This window comes from Cyprinodon tularosa, unplaced genomic scaffold (assembly GCF_016077235.1).
Source record: "Cyprinodon tularosa strain WSP-4 unplaced genomic scaffold, ASM1607723v1 ctg593, whole genome shotgun sequence".
Classification (NCBI taxonomy): Eukaryota; Metazoa; Chordata; class Actinopteri; order Cyprinodontiformes; family Cyprinodontidae; genus Cyprinodon; species Cyprinodon tularosa.
This window is the reverse complement of record NW_024039333.1, coordinates 489,229-506,491: the sequence shown is the minus strand read 5'-3', so window position 1 is coordinate 506,491 and position 17,263 is coordinate 489,229. Positions and strand designations below refer to the sequence as shown.

Below are 17,263 nucleotides of genomic sequence, written 5' to 3'. Positions count from 1 at the left end.
AGTCTGGTGATTTACATAATCTCCACAACCATCTGTATGGCAGTAGTGATAGTCAGAACCCTGGCTCTGAAACCGCCTCTTCTCTCCCTACTATGGCTTGAGTCATAGGCCAAATGGGCTCATAAGCAATGGAATTTAGATACTTTAGTGTCTTCCCAGCTTCTTTTCCATCATACCAAATTCCTTAAGTGTTTTACGGTTATGAGGTATAACTGGTTTTCTCAATATATTCAACTCTTACCAAAAGCATCAACCAACTCCATGACATCAGCAATTTGAGTACTGCAACATGGCAGTGCTTTTACCAAAAAATTTAAAACATTCTGTTTTTGTTTTATATGTCATAAAGGGTTTTAAAGATCTGACCCACATGCACAGAACCACTCAGAGACCAAAGGTAAAAGTTTAACAGGTTTATTGTAGGTTAGCAAACACTGATGGAGATTAAAACTCTGTGGGGAAACAATGCTGGAACTCAGCGGACTGGTGAACTGGAACCGAAAATTCTGAAGGGGAGATCACGGTGAATACTTCAGGGACAGTGGGAAAATAGACTGAGGGTTGAATATTGCTGGAGAGACACTCACTTTTGGGGGGCTATGGGTTTATCCTTGGATTCAGTTTGTGGGGGTTTAATCCAGAGAAGAGGGAACTCGTTGGAGAGCGGACAGGCAGACATACATGAGACCCAGTGGATTAAAGGAGCGGACTGTCACTTGGTTTTCCAGGAGTGGACTTGAACGGATCATGTGAAGGTTTTCCCCTTGCTCAGTGAGACTCAGTAAATCTTTCCAGGGGTAGAAGGTCCAGGCTAATCCAGTAACACAGGAAGTCTTCCTCCTGAAGAACAAAGACAAAAACAAAAAACAACTTCAGATTCAGAGAAGCAAATGCTAAGGTTAGACTCTGCTAATCTCAGTTTGGCTAGAGTACCCAATACTGGCAAACACTCTGGCGTCGAGGTGGTGACAGCCCGCTGCTCAAGTACTCCTCTGGTAATTACCCAACGAGCCGCAGGTGTGCAGGGAGGCCCAACAAGGACAGGGCACCATCTGGTGGTGGAGAGAGGAAAACACAAAAAACAACCCACATAAACTGGAAACCTAACATTATATTTGTATTTCACATGTGCAATAATTATTGATAAGAGAAGGACTGAATTCCATGTATTAAGTTAGTTTATTATTCATTTCAATTCCACTTAAAGACCTAAAGCAACCACTCATGAAAAAGTGTGTAGGTTTGATTAAATCCTATTTGCAGGAATACATCCTATAATAGGTGTAAATCCATGGTAAGGGGTCATTTGAATGTTTTAGATTTAGGATAATTCACATTATTAATTTATTAACTGTTACACAATTTTAGACACTACTTTAAAGGTTCAAGAAATCTTAGAAATAAACAAAACAATATCAAGAATACCTTAAAGAGGTAGAGCACGCTAAGTATTGGTACTGAGTAAAAAAAACTACGTATGTGATATAATTCATAGGTTAAAATTCCTAGAAATTAGCAGGAAGGTGAGGAGATATGAGCTGAAAACCTGTTAAAAGATAGAAATAGCAGAAAATGCTTTTTAATATAGGGGTGGGGGGTTGTATATTAAATGAATAATAGGGTGCATCTATTTTTACTGTTTAGCATTATAGTACAAATGAGATAAATACAGCAGGTAGATGGCACCATTTGAACCTAACATTGTAGAACTAAGCAGTTAGCTACCGACAGACACTTTATATTTTAGCAGGAGTCTCTGATGTCTCCCTTAAAATTGTTGGTTTACTGGAATTAACTACAATAACCCTTCATGGTGAAGCTAAATATTCTGTAGCACAGCATCATTGCACTGGTTCTTTTGAAAAGTGGTGGGAATCCTCTAGTTATCTATACCACTTTTATAGGCAGGGACAGGGTACTCCAAACGGTTCCTGCAGCTGTGCCCAGTTCACCACTGATTGGGTTGTTTGAAGGAACAGTGTGCATGAACACATAGGGCCGGATCTATCAAAGGTTTGCGTGTATAAAAACGTGAGCTATTTCACTGCGCACGCTAAAAAATGTACAAACTGATCTATCAACAGCGTGCTAAAAGGATTTGGTCTTTAAAACGTGCTAAATAGCGCCTCTTATCCATTTAGTACTTTTTCTGCAATGAATATGCAATATGGGGCGTTTACACGCAAAAGTGCGTCTTGTGGGAGGAGAACATGTAAATATATTAATTTAGCACTCGCAAAGTGATTTATCAAACCTAAAAACAATTTTGCTAACGGTATCTGACTCTATATTTAACACGTTTCAAAAGAAGGTGCAAATGGTCTGTATGCGTAATTGCGCACACATGGCAGCGGTCATTGTCGCAAGGAGACGTCGAAATGAAGCAAGGAGACGCAGAGAATGCATTTTTTCACTCCATGTGAATATTTTTGGAGTGAACGAGGAAACGATCATCAAAACATGTCGTTTATCCAGCATTGTCATTTTGGAGCTGTTGGGGGAACTCCGAATGGATTTGGAGCCAGCCACAAGGAGGACCCACGCAAATACAGATATCACAAAACTCCTTGCAACATTGCACTTTTTTGCATCTGGGTCATTCCAGCGTACGGTTGCAGCGAGAGCTGGGATCTCCCAATCTCGTTTTTCAGAAGTGCTGTCCGACAGGGTCGGGGTTCTCCTTCTGCGCCTGTGGAGCAACATTCCAATGCTGCTGGGATGCGTAATCTCATCCACAGTCACTTCTTGTGAGCCATTTGGTATGTGCATTTTTCTACAGGCCAATAGAAAACACCTGTTATTTTGTTGTTGTTTTTTTTTTTTTTTACTGCAGTGAAGTAGACATTCAGCCACCTTAGGGATTAAAGGTTGCCAAAGTTTTTTCTTTATATATCACTGTAAGATTTAAATTTCTTAATGCACTAGCTTGTAGAAACTACAAACTACTTTGCCGCAAACCACAAAACGCGCAAAACCATCATTTAAATAGGGCGTCTCCAACAGTTTTGCACCTGCCACCAGTTACGCAATCGCTCTTCTTAAATCACCCGCAAACCATGGTCCAGCCCCTCGCGCAAAATTCCAGTTTGCGAGCGCAAATTACTGCACGCAAAATTGGATCTTGATAAATCCGGCCCATAGACACAAGGCTTTGGATGTTTGGATTTTTGTTTGTTTGAAAGTATGAAAGCTCTGCACTCTCTGCACATGAGCCCCTCTCGTTGGATGATGCAATGACTCCCTTGTTTGGAAACCTTGGTATAAAAACTAAAAAAAATTTTTAAACTAAAATACATTTTCTGTAAATATTGAATGTTTCCTTGATAGAAATGCCCATAAGCAGCCCTCACTTAGAACATTAGAGGTAGTTTTTGTTCTCCGGCCGAAATGTTTCCTCATGTGTCTGTTTCTTCATTTAGATGTTAATAGTCGATGTCAACATGACCTTAAAGTGTCTCTGAAGAAGAAGTTTGAATGTGTCTATGAAGGCATTGCTAAAGCTGGAGAGGAAACCTTTCTTAATGAAATCTACACAGAGCTGTACATCACAAAAGGAAAGAGTAGAGAAGTCAATGATGAACATGAGGTCAGGATGATTGAAGCAATATCCTGGAAAAAAAACAGACCAGAAACAGCAATCAGGCCAGAAGACATCTTCAATCCATTTGGAAGAAGGGATCGGATCAGAACTGTGATGACAATGGGTGTGGCTGGCATCGGGAAAACGATCTTAACACAGAAGTTCACTCTGGACTGGGCTGAAGGCAGAACCAACCAGAACATCCAGTTCATATTTCCATTCACCTTCAGACAGTTGAATGTTCTAAAAGAGGAAAAGTTCAGCCTAGTGGGACTGATTCATAAACACTTTAAGCCGGTTAGGGATGCAGGGATTTGCAGCTTTGAACAATTCCAGATTCTGTTCATCTTAGACGGTCTCGATGAGAGTCGACTTCTTCTGGACTTCAAGAACAACGTGACTCTGAATGATGTGACAGAGTTAACCTCAGTGGATGTTCTGCTGACTAACCTCATCAGGGGGGAACTGCTTCCCTCGGCTCTCCTCTGGATAACCACGCGACCTGCAGCAGCCAGTCAGATCCCTCCTGAGTGTGTTGGCATGGTGACAGAGGTCAGAGGTTTCACTGATCCACAGAAGGAGGAGTACTTCAGGAAGAGGTTCAAAGATGAAGAGAAGGTCAGCCGGATCATCTCCCATGTTAAGAGATTAAAAAGTCTCTTCATTATGTGTCACATCCCAGTCTTCTGCTGGATCACTGCTGATGTTCTGGAGGGTATGTTGGAGACCAGAGATGGAGGAGATCTGCCCAAGACCCTGACTGAGATGTACATCCGCTTCCTGATGATTCAGAGTAAAAAGAAGGAAGAAAAGTATCTTAGAGGAGCTGGAAAAGATTCAGACATCAGGAAGATGCTTCAGTCTCTTGGAAAACTGGCATTTAAGCATCTGCTGAAAGGAAACCTGATCTTCTATAAACCAGACCTGGAAAAGTGTGGCATCAACATCAAAGATGCTTCCTGGTTCTCAGGGGTGTTCAATGAAATCTTTAAAAAGGAGAAAGGGATGGACGACACCTCAGTCTACTGCTTTGTTCATCTTAGCTTCCAGGAGTTTCTGGCTGCAGCCTACATGCTCCAGTGCTTCACCAGCAGAAATACAAAAAAACTCAGGAAGTTCTTTGGGTATTTATACATCTGCCCATCTCTGGAGGATTTCCTGAAGAGAGTCATGGAGAAATCCCTCAGCAGTAAAAATGGCCACCTGGACCTGTTAGCTCGCTTCCTTCATGGCCTCTCAGTGGAGTCCAACCAGAGCCTCTTAGGAGGCCTGCTGGGTTGGAGAAAAAACAGTGCAGGAACCACACAGAGGGTCATAAACAATCTGAAGAAGATGAACACTGATATGATCTCTCCTGATAGAAGCATCAACATTTTCCAGTGTCTAATGGAGATGCAGGACCTCTCAGTTTATCAGGAGATCCAACAATTCGTAAAATTGGGGAAGGAGCTCTCAGAGATCCAGTGCTCAGCTCTGGCCTACATGCTGCAAATGTCAGATGAGGTATTGCATGAGTTGGACCTGAAGAAGTACAACACATCAGATGATGGACGACGTAGACTGGTTCCAGCTGTGAGGAACTGCAGAAAGGCTCGGTGAGTCCAGATTTCTTCATGGTGTGATGCTGATTCAGCTCTATTGTCTTCCAGGTTCTGCTTTATTGTTCAAGTTGCTTCTGGTTGTTTTTGTCCTTTAACTTCTTGCTTCATCCTTTGGAATTTTCAACTGTTAAAACATATAAACCTCCATCTCTTTTAAGACAGCTCTATTTGAGCTTTTGATGTTGAGAGATTTGGATTATTTTCAAAAATTTTGAGGCAATTCATAACATAAAAAAGTTCTCCTCGCTCATTGGGCTGTCCGTCCAGAATTGCCCTTTTTTGTCTATTTGACTTTTTATATTAAGTTTTATATATATATATATATATATATATATATATATATATATATATATATATATATATATATATATATATATATATATATATATATATTTCTGCTGTTGCAATGGCTGTTTGGATTCAAAGCCAACTTTTGTTTTAGCCAAAAACTTCCATCTGAATTTGTAAATTATGGCCAAAGTATTTTCATATATATATATATATATATATATATATATATATATATATAAACATATTTATATAGCGTCAGTTCACAACACATTTCATCTCAAGGCACTTTACAGTTCACCAGATCATACAGTCAGACTGGTTCAAAGTTTTTAACAGGAAGAAACCTCCAACACAACCAGGCTCAGTGTGAGCAGCCATCTGCTGAGTCCCACTGGGGTTTAAGGAGACAGAGACAGAGATAGAAGAGGCAACTGTAAAAGGTGCGCATCCAGGAAACACACAGCCAGGCATACGAGCTCCGAGCCAGCTCCCATGTCAGAGGATGAAGAGAGCACATCCAGCCAGAGTCAGAGAAACAGGACTACACTGAAAAACAGACCTGCACATTGAATAGCAATTGTTTAGCTGATAAATGGTAATGCTCTATGCAGAGTTGAAATCATAGTTCTGTGTAGATATGGACTGTCATAAAGATCTATTGAAACTTACTGTGCTTCATTTTAGATTTTAACTTAATAAATCCTTTTGTCCCTGTTGGTCCCACATATCCTCTCTCTATCAGGCTAGCTAGCTTGACTGCAGTTTTGTTTTAAATCTCTTTAACACAGCAGGTCTGCAGCTAAACCAGGACCTGAAGAGACTCAAGGATTCGCTTTGGTGTCATGACTGATTGCTCATCATGTTTTAGTCTGCCTTTAACATCCAGATTATCCGATTTAATTAGAACTGTTTCATTTCTCCTCTTCTCACAGACTTGGTGGCTTTGATCTCTCTGAGGCTGAATGTGAAGTTGTGGCCTCAGCTCTGAAGTCTAACCTTCATCTGACTGAAGTAAAAATAGATTGGGTCTTTGGAGGTGAATCCTTTGGAGACTCAGGAATGAAGCATTTGTGTGAGCTACTGGAGAGTTCAATCTGCAAAGTAAAGAAACTGACGTGAGTTTTGTGTTTATTCAAGTATTTATTTAATAAATACATATTCTGCTAAAGTCTAATCACATCAAGATTTAAAGTATTCTCATTACTTAGAATTATTAGTTTATAAATGGATAGAGGTTGATGTGTCCCATGGGAGACATCAGGGGCATTGCTAGGCACAAAGCTTTACTGGGGCACTGGCCCCTGACCACATATGCCCCTCCTTCCATACACAAATACAGACAAGCACACTGCCCCACCCTGATACATTCCTACCAAAATTACAAGTTGACATATTAATGAGTGTAAGAGCATATTTATTATAACAACAGGAATATTTTCAACATTGCAGCAATGAAAATAAGACATCATCAACTTTGACAAATCAAAACTTTCCTTATACACATTCAGAAGTAAGTTTTAGTTCAGCCAACTGTTCTGTGTTTCCATCTCTGGCTTCATCTGCAATAACTGAAAAAATTCCTGCATGTTTCAGTTCACTCACAATAACTGCTGTGACCTCATCTGCACAGCACTCAATCATCTCATTGTGGGATGAAGGGGATAAATATGTACTATGTAATGGGGGTGTATATGACTGGAGAAACGGATCAAACTGCTTTAAAAGTTTCATGCAGTCAAGAAAGTTTCCCTGATTGTGGCTTGATGCTGCCTCATCGTGGCCACGGAATGGAATGTTTTGTTTGGCTAAGAACTGTGTCACAGCCACAATACGGCTGATGTACTCCCGTCTCTCCTTTATTTCCACCTCATGTGCTGAATGCATCTGTTCTACTACACTACCATGAACAGCACTGGCTTTGAAGCTCTGCCATGCCCTTATACTTTCTTTATGGGCAGGTGTTTTCTCATGCTCTCTGAAGAGATCTAGAGCTTTTTTCCAGTTTGTTAAACCAGTGCTCACAAATGAGTCACGTTTAACATGTTTACCAAACATCCTTCATGAGAAACAAAAAGCTGCATCTTTAGTTACAGAATATTCTAACCAGGAAAAGCTTTCAAACCTTTTTAATTAAATGAACGTTTTTTTAACTTCACTTGTTTAGGACCATCATGCTTTCCCCCTAAGTCACTAATGTCCCCTCCTTGTTTGTGGACGCTGGTTGTTGCTCTCTCATCTTGACTTGTAACTGCTCCCTCATCACCTTCATGGTCCTGTCTTTCACCTGCCTCTTGCCTGTCAGTCTCGCCTCCTCTCTTTCCTACTCCAGCACCTTCATTCTCATTCTCTACAGCAAACATTAAAAAACGTACATTTATATTTATGTTCAGATCAGTCATATTGCTTATAACGTTCCTAATGTAACTGCTTAGCTTAAATCACTAATTCCTCACGGGACCTTACCTCCCTCTCTCTCATCTTGTTTTACTGCTTCCCTGTCTCTGCTTCGTGTGAGGAATTTCCTGATATCCATCTACAAACCAATGCAGTAATTTTCTGTTAGTAGCCTATAAATCATGTGGTATCACTGGGAAAATATTAAAATTGACAAGTAAGAAACGTTACCAGAACTAAAAATGTGTCGTGGCTGCACAATGTCCCATCCAACTTAGTTGAGAGCAGCGTGTTAGTTTACCTGCATTTCATTCAGTGACATGCGCGGACGTGGGGGCACTATTACATCCTCAATTTGAAGTTGACAATAGACTTGCTGCGCATTTAAGTAGAAATATACGTCTCCTCCCGTTGGAACGATCTAAATTGATGTATTACAAAATTTATTATTGCTGCAAATATTCCTGAGATTTTTACTGGGGCACAGCTCATTTATACTGGGGCACGTGCCCCAGTAAATGGGGTCTGGCGACGCCGTTGGGAGGCATCATGTTGCATCACCATTTGTCAGGCTTTTACCTGTAACTGAAGACATATGTTGATGGTGGAGGATTTTAAAAAGGGCAAACATGAACACAGATCCTTCTACCTTCCACTTTCTTTTGCAGTAAGGACCATCTGCGCTCTTTGTGTCTTCAGGGTTCAGCTTCTGATTGGTTGGATATAAATGCATAGCTTGACTCTTCAAGAATTTGCCTCCATTTTTTTTTATTCATTACTATATACAGGTTTCTCGGAGAGCAACTGGTGGTGTATTTGAGATCTAAGTTTCGGTCGACGCTTGCTCAAGACAGCAACTCTGTATTGTGTCATTAAAGTCATTAAAGTCATTTAAAAAATCATGTTATCTCCACCTGCATGAGCTTCCCCCAAGCGCACATCAAACTCAGTGAAAATATTTTCACCAATTCAGGTCTGAGGTACACATCTTGATCTGGACCTTCAGAGAACATCAGATTATGATCTGGTTCTGCTAGTTTTAAACAGTGGTGTCAAAAATACACACGTGTTACTTAAGTAGAAGTATAGATACTGCATTTTAAAAACACTCTCGTAAAAGTTGAAGTATCAACTTGACCTCTTTACTCAAGAAAAAGTGAAAAAGTATGTGCTCCAAAAACTACTTACAGTATGAAAGTATAAAGTAACTTTAAAAAAATAGCCAGATGCCGCTATATGAATTGAAAGCTCAATTTCGAAAAATTCTTTGAGATAGGGCCAAGGATGAGGGAGGTCTTGTTGGTCTCCGTCTCCCGATACGCTTTCGCCTGTGTCCGACCTTTCAGACATTTCAACATCTTTTTCTAAATCCTACATTGTAGCATGGCATAGACAATTCACGTTTGCAGTTTGAAGAACACCTGCTTGCTTCTGATGATTTCCTTTAGCTAACCAATGAGTGTTTGCGTTATATGACTCATCCAATTACACTAGTTTTCACTAGATGTGGATGGAGCCAATGATCTGCATTGGATGGCGCACATGATGTTTATAAACATTAAACCAGGGGTAACCAATTAAAAATCAGTGGGGTCCGAATAAAGAAAATCATCAACCAGTAAAGGTTCTGACACATTTTAATTATAATCTGTTAATTTAAACAGAATTTAACAATGAAATAAAATGAGGTATTTATGCATTCATGTCATACATTGAATTTTAAATTAAAGAAATGAATAGAAATTGCCAAAAATTGCATCCCGTGCTGTCTCAGAGGAGTTGACAGTTGTATGAATGTATTCCTGTATATCCAGCAGTAGTTAAAGGACAAGGGTCACCAAATACAAATTCTGCCTGTAAAACAATGACAGCACAATTGTTCCTTTATGGTCTGAAGCCTCATTAGGAGCTTTTCAACAGGCTTTTGAAAAACTTTGATAATTTGCTGCTGTAATATTATAGATTTTTTAGAATAAAAAGCTAGCAGATCTACATAATCAAAAAATAACAGAAAAACAATTATAGAGCATTCAGTATTGTACAGTAAGAAAGCCCACACTGTTTCTGAATAAATACATTATTGTATGAGTTAAGTTCTGTTCAGTTAGGTCTCTTTCCTTGCAAGTGTGAAATGTCCCATGCTCCTAATTGCACCATAGCTATCTGATGCTCATGAATGCATCACACTGGTCTGTGAACGCTGTGCTGTGTAGATGCACGTTTGATTTTCCGCTTAAGACAAAGCTTTGCAGTTTCAAAAAACACATCGGCTATCACTGTTTATTGTTGTGTGTGAATAACACAAATAAATCAGCCTTACCTCGGACAAAATCTTTGGATTAAATGTTCATAGCACCCATACTTTTGTAAATGAATCTGCAAATAACCACATTTTTTTTTCCTATGAGGGGAATATTTAAACGTTTTTTATATCATTAATATAACAACAAGTAGCTCCATTGGTCATATTTCAATCCGTTTCCCTCGTTGATAGTTGCAGTTGTACACTGCCACTGGGGATGCATATCTGGGCAGGCATGCACTTTTCGGCATAACACCGGACCGCGGTTCGCTAATCTATGACTTCTGCAGTAAACTGAAGCCAAGAGTAACGAGTAATGATTGTTTTAAAAATGTAAGGAATGGTAAGTACAGATACGTGTGTGAAAATGTAATGAGTAGAAGTAGGAAGTAGGATGAAAAATAAGTAATGGAGTAAAGTATAGATACCTAAAAAGTGCACTTAAGTATCGTAACAAAGTATTTTAGTACTTTTATTTCTTTTTCAGATTAATTGACTGCAGATTGTCAAGGATCAGCTGGGTTTCTATGGGTTCAGCTCTGAGATCTAATCCATCCCATCTGACAGAACTGGACCTGGCAGGAATGGACCTGAACACTGGAATAAAGGAGCTTAGTGGGTTTCTCGTGTCTCCCCTCTGCCAACTACAGACATTTACGTGAGATGTAGTTTATGTGTTTGTTTTAATAACATTCCACAGTGCATAACATTGTGAAATTAAATCGGTGAGCTAGTAAAGGGTTAATAAGATGGTTGATTAGCAGTGATGGGACTAACGGCGTTGAAACTAACGCCGTTACTAACGCCGTTACCTTGTTTTAGTAACGAGTAATCTAACTAATTATTTTGACTGTAACTATAACGCAGTTACCATTGCAGACACCCCGTTACTGCGCGTTACTCAGGTCGCACAATGAACCTTTTTTCATGATAGGACTCGTGCGCAGCTGCGTGAAGCTGACACCCCACCCACGCCAAAAAACTCTGCAAATAGACTGAATGGTTAGTGCAACGTTAGTGCAGATTTGTGCAGAAAAAAATATAGTTTGTGCTACTTTTGTTTAAGAGATATTAAAGATTTATTTTAGGTCATCAAGAGGTGCGCGCCTTGTCATGAGAGAGGGGAGGATGAGATTCCGTCTGTCAGTTGGGTAGGTGGGTGTTTCCGCTGGCGGGTGTTAACGTACAGCACACACAGAGAGATGGAGAGCGAGGATGACTCCAGCAGCAAAACAGCGTTTTCCAGATGGAAATACCGGTGTTACGTAGAGCTGCGTTTCCCCATCACATAACGGTTTCCTCTGCATCTCCACACAGCGCAGGCGGCAAGAGTCACCGCGCAAGCGACAGGAAACGCGCATGCTCGCTAAAGGCGCGCAACAGTCGCCCTGTGCTCGCGCCACAGGAGAACTATGGAGAGCGTGAACGATCAAATGAACCTGACAACAGCCAGAAATGATAGCCTATATGGAGAAAGGGAGAAATCTGGATGGATGGATGGATGGATGGATGGATGGATGGATGGATGGATGGATGGATGGATGGATGGATGGATGGATGGATGGATGGATGGATGGATGGATGGATGGAGACTCTGCCTTCTCAACCTACTGTATTTTTTATTTTAAACATTATTTGATGGCCTTTGTGGCAGGGATGGAGATCCATATTTTATGTCACATACAGAGTATACATCTAGATAGATAGATGGATAGATAGATGCTGCAGTATCTATAACAACCCAAACACACAGATTTCAGAATTAGACATCCCCAGTTATTAATTTCATTCACTCACCGGATCTGAATGTCCTGTTATAAAACTTCACATGGCGTTCCCCCCTGATGTCATTTACGTTGAGTTGCAATAAATGCTAAACTGTCTGCAGGTTCTTGTCTTTGTCGTTCGCTCTATTCAGCTGGCTTTGGAAACACACGGCGAGAAGGTGGGGGCCGGGTGGTGAGGTTTACGGGGGCGAGAAACTCAAAAGTAACGCAATAGTTACTTTTACTAGTAACTAGTTACTTTTATTGTGGAGTAACTCAGTTAGTAACTCAGTTACTTTTTGGGAGAAGTAACTAGTAACTATAACTAATTACTTTTTCAAAGTAACGTGCCCAACACTGTTGATTAGAAGAGCAGGTTACTACTCACAGAACAGGGTTCCTGTGGGTCATTCAAAGGTCCTAAAAAGTCATTTATTCATGAATCTAGAAGGAACTTACTTGCCCTTTAAAATGAAATTGGGACAAAAAATAAATTAAAGTTGAATAAATACATATTTCAAAGGTCTCTAAAGTTTTAAATACAAGAGTACCCTTTAATGATTGTGTGTGAGGAAATGCATTTGTTTCATGTGTGTGGTGTGTAAAATCCCTTTTTGTTTGATATCAGGTTGGAACTGTCAAAAGGTCCCTCACTGCTCCTCCGATCAGATCGAAAAATAACCTTTACTTACACTGCAAAAACGATCTGAAATTAGCAAAAATCTCTTAAATTAAGTGTATTTACCATTCATTTGAGTAGGTAAATAAGACAGTTTGCCAAAGGAATTAGTATTTTTAGTCTTAAAATAAGATAATTACGTAAAATTCACTTGAAATAAGACAATGCAATTGTGTTTTCTTATTTTAAATGTAAATTGTCTTGTTCCATTGCCAAAGTGTCTCAATTACCTCCTAAATTCAAGAAAAAATGCACTTATTGCAAGAAAAAATGAGATGAATTTATTACAAGAAAAAATAGATTTCAAATGTTTTTCAGTGTAGTGTCTGTGGTTCCAGTATTGTAAGTAATGCCTCCATGGCCTCCTCAGTCCAATCCTCACCTGCTTCACTGAGGGGTTTGCTCTGATCAGCAGGGAGCTGTATGCAGGAATTAGCATCACATATAAGTGGTCAGAATAGGTGGGGGCTGCTCTGAATGTGTATTTATGTTTGTGTAAACAATATATACTATACAGATATTTTTCTCTATGCAGAAAAATCACAGTTTTAGCCCTTAAAAATGGAAAAAGTAGTCATTTCAAACCACAGGAAATTTATTTGGAATGTCTCCATTTGAAATAACTAAAAAATATGTATAAACACTAGTTGTGGGCATAGATTATTTTTTTTAATCTAGATTATTCTAGGTTACTTCCAAGATTACAGTGAGATTAATCTAGATTAATAAAAAAATTAAAAGAGCTGGGATGTATCTGTAGCTATAGAGATAAATATGTGTATAAACTATTTAAAAATTTCTTCTGGTTAATTGTACTTTTCAGGATTGTATTTAGTTAGATTAGACTTAGACACAATACTTATTCAAATTTGAGGTGTAAGGGTTGTAATAATGTCTTACATATTGAAATGCATCAAAACAATGGCTCTACAGCATGTAAAAGAATTCCCTGGTAAGTATGATAAGTCTTAGAAAGTGAGAGTTCTGTTGGACTGTTCTAACCTCCATCCTGTTGGATCAGCTCACATCTTTCTATTCTTTATCCAGATTGATTGGCTGCAGTTTTTCAGAGATCAGCTGTGCTTCTCTGGTCTCAGCTCTGAAGTCCAACCCCTCACATCTGGAACATCTGGACCTAAGCTACAACAACCTGAAGGAGTCAGATGTTCAGCAGCTGCAACATCTATTAGAGAGTCCAGACTACAAACTAAAGTATCTGTAAGTAGATGGTTGGAGTGGGTCCAGCTGCTCCACAGATGCTCTGAACAGGACTGAAGTTCCTGCCTCTCTTTATCCTGGATGTGCTGCATCACTGACTGATACATGATGGAAAGAAGCTGGAAACACTCATTGATCTCCTCTTCTCATCTTTCTGCTCCCTGCAGGAAGTGGAGCTGATGATCATTGTAGAGGAGAGAAGCTGATCTGCGTCCTGCTGATCCACAGAGGTTGAAGCTGCAGCAGTTTGTTTAAAGATGCCCTGACTGGATCCTGATAATGAACTCTGGGATTAGAGATTTTCCTCACTTTTATTTCATTCTGTCTGTCACTTAGTGTCTGATATTGCCCGTTTCTTCGTTCACAAGAACGTGAGTACGGACTCATGTTCTCGCCAAGTACGTTCTTGAGAAGAACACAGGAAAGTATGGACTTGGGAAGAACAGGAGCACCCAGCATAGACATGGGTCAACTGGAACAGAGCGTACCAGTGACGTCACCACACGCTTGGCTCGTCTGAAGCTGCATTTCACCTCCAGTTATTAATAGTCTAGATCGGAGGTCTTCAACAGGGGTCCACGACCCCTAGGGGGTCCACTGAGGTACTGCATGGGGGTCTCGAAGGATTTGGTTTATTAGACTTTTTTTTATATATTCCCCCACTGCAATTTTTTCACTAATTAAAATGTATGAATTCAACACACTGTAGTAAACAGATAAATGGAGGCAGGTCATCAATGCACACATTCAACGACACACAGGAGCTCTTTCAAGCTGGGCATCGCTTAATTCACAACACCTGTCCCATCAACCAGGAATCAGAATCAGAAATACTTTGATAATACCAGGGAGAAATTACTCCATCTGTTATAGTGACTATAGGACCAGTGTGTTATAACACTATTTCATACAATATATATATATAATTATGTTGTTTCAGTTTGAGGGTCCCTGGCCCGGAAAACGTTTAAAATTACTGGTCTGGATAATAATAAATTCTTACTTTTTTCATTTAGTGGGGAAATAATAATTAACACAGTCAGAAAAACAAAATTCAAATTAATATTTTTCCAAATAAAAAATTTTTTTTGCCATCATAGCCAGCGGCCCTTCACACATGGCTATGCAGAGAGAGGCTGCTGCAAACGTTAGCCCTGGCTGTGGTTAGCCTTGGAGGTCCGCTGGTTGCCGCGGTCCTTTCAACATCTGAACTTTTTTTAAATTACACATTGAATCAGTAAATGGGCCACATAGTGAAGCTTAAACCTATAATGTTCTTGCCTTAAATTATCTTAAAATGTACTTTTATAAAACAACGGCAACAGAAAAGAAAACTTTTAACTTAATACTCTGAGCTCTGTTAGCGCTCCATTGAAAGCCGCTGCTGCCGCAGTGCATGCTGGGACAGCTGTCAATCTCAAGAACGGACAAGTCTGCTCTGATGCATGCTGGGATGCATCCAGGGACTTTGTCCGTTCTCTGTCTGCTGCTCTTGTGAATCGAAACAGTACTAGGGCTGAGGCTGAGGACGTTTCACAAGCACATGAGAACGCACAAGTACACATATAGAGAAACGGCCAAAGTTTGTCTCTTTGAACAATGAATATGAATCTAGACTGCATTTAGTGGCTCGAGTGAGGTTTAACCTGAATTTGGTCAAAATGTAAGTTTAATATAAAGATAACTTTGTTGTCCATCCCTTTTCCTGAGAGGAAGTTTTGACATCTGGCGGTGGTTCATACATAAAAAGACAGAAAGTATATCTAAAAGAATACCTAAACTTAAACAGTTCCATAAAAGACAAAGTAAAAATAAATATATTGAGAACAATGATGATATAAGGAGTGCCTAATTAAAATTATAATGATTAGTATTATTGAATGTCCCTTTGGGATTAATGGGAGTTTAATCGAATTATTCAGAAAAAGTCACAGCAAGGGAAACAAATGTGTTTTTATACCTGCTAGTCTTTGTTAGTAGGATTCTCCTACCAGATGGCAACAGCTGAAGAATGAGCTGGGTGCCTGTATATCTGTATCACTATGTTAATACCTGATTCAACTTGTTCTCTTCCTTCACTAAAAGATTTGCATACCAGGAGACTATGTTGAAAGAAAGACTTTCAATAAGTCTATACACCAACTGTAAGGTGATCCTGCCAAAATTAAAACTATTTAACTTCTTTAAAGAAAGATGTGATAGCCTTCCTATGCAATAGCCTTCCTGCATTGAAGTGAAAGTCCAGCTTCTTATCTATAGGTGCCATTCCATCAGCTTTTCCTAATGTGCATTTTGAAGTATCGCATCAAAAAATGTTTTAGTAAGAACAACAGCCTGATAGTAACACATTCATTAAAACTTTCCTCAATCTGATCTGTGACCCGTGCCAGATTCCAGCCTCTATAAGTGAAAATGTACTGTACTGTATGATGTGTTGGATTACATTTTAAGTGCTTAGTAACCGCGACAGAACTGTGACTCGCCCATAGACTGCCGAAGATAGGCACTGGCGCCACCAAGACCCGGATGGATGGATGGATGGATGGATGGATGGATGGACGGACGGACGGACGGACGGACGGACGGACGGACGGACGGATGGTTATTTGCTTTAAACCAAATGGAAAAACACCACAAATTTTCATTTCCTTTTTTTTAAACTTCTAAACGTTTGCTTGAAATCCATATTTTAGTTGAAGGGAAACACAGCTTATAATTGTTTACAAGGTATTTAAAATTGGTGACCTGATTCACTTCCTGTCCTCCCATGACAATAGGCTAAGAAGACGGCCTGGCTCTTGCTGTTCCCAGCCTTCCCCCAACATAATTCTCTGGTTTTACTGAAATTAAGATCCAGAAAGCTGTCATTGAACCAGGAGGAAAGCTGGTTGATCTGGTGAAAGTAAGGTGAACTGTCAGCACCTACAAGGCCAATTACCGATGCAATATCATCAGCATTTAATGAGCCAAGGTGACTATTCTTTTTTTTATATATATATAAATAAATAAATATAAGGAACAATTAAATAAAAAGAAGGTGACTATTCTTAAAATGCAGCTCATTAGTGTACAGAGAGAACTAGAGACACAACTATGTGGAACACCAGTTTTCAAGATTCTGCATACATTATCAACTCGTACTCATTGGGGTCTCCCTCTCAGAAACTTTTATTCACAGCACCGGAAGGATGCAGACATTTATGTCACTTAGATGCTTTAAAAAGAATATGAGGATAAACTGTGTTTAAAACAGAGGAGAAGTCCATAAACACAACATGCACACATGTTCAAAGTATGTCTAAAAGGCTATGTGCCTGATCCAGGAGAGTAAGAATGGCATTCTCTCCCCGTCATTTAGCCTATATTGCATGGGATCCATATGGTCAGCTGATATGGATAAGAGTTTGTCACTAACCAGCTTCTTCATGCATT

At 39.6% G+C, this 17,263-nt stretch overlaps 1 protein-coding gene across 1 annotated transcript in view; it reads left to right on the top strand.

The window, feature by feature from the left end:
- Positions 1 to 14,422, top strand: part of LOC119797659 (NLR family CARD domain-containing protein 3-like) — a 41,867-nt gene extending 27,445 nt beyond the window's left edge. The window contains exons 6-10 of the mRNA XM_038306827.1: positions 3,420 to 5,175; positions 6,405 to 6,587; positions 10,656 to 10,826; positions 13,661 to 13,831; positions 13,999 to 14,422. Of these exons, the coding sequence (XP_038162755.1) occupies positions 3,420 to 5,175; positions 6,405 to 6,587; positions 10,656 to 10,826; positions 13,661 to 13,831; positions 13,999 to 14,011 (2,294 nt within the window). The 3' untranslated portion in view covers positions 14,012 to 14,422. The remainder of the gene's footprint in view (positions 1 to 3,419; positions 5,176 to 6,404; positions 6,588 to 10,655; positions 10,827 to 13,660; positions 13,832 to 13,998) is intronic.
- The last annotated feature ends 2,841 nt before the right edge of the window (positions 14,423 to 17,263 follow it).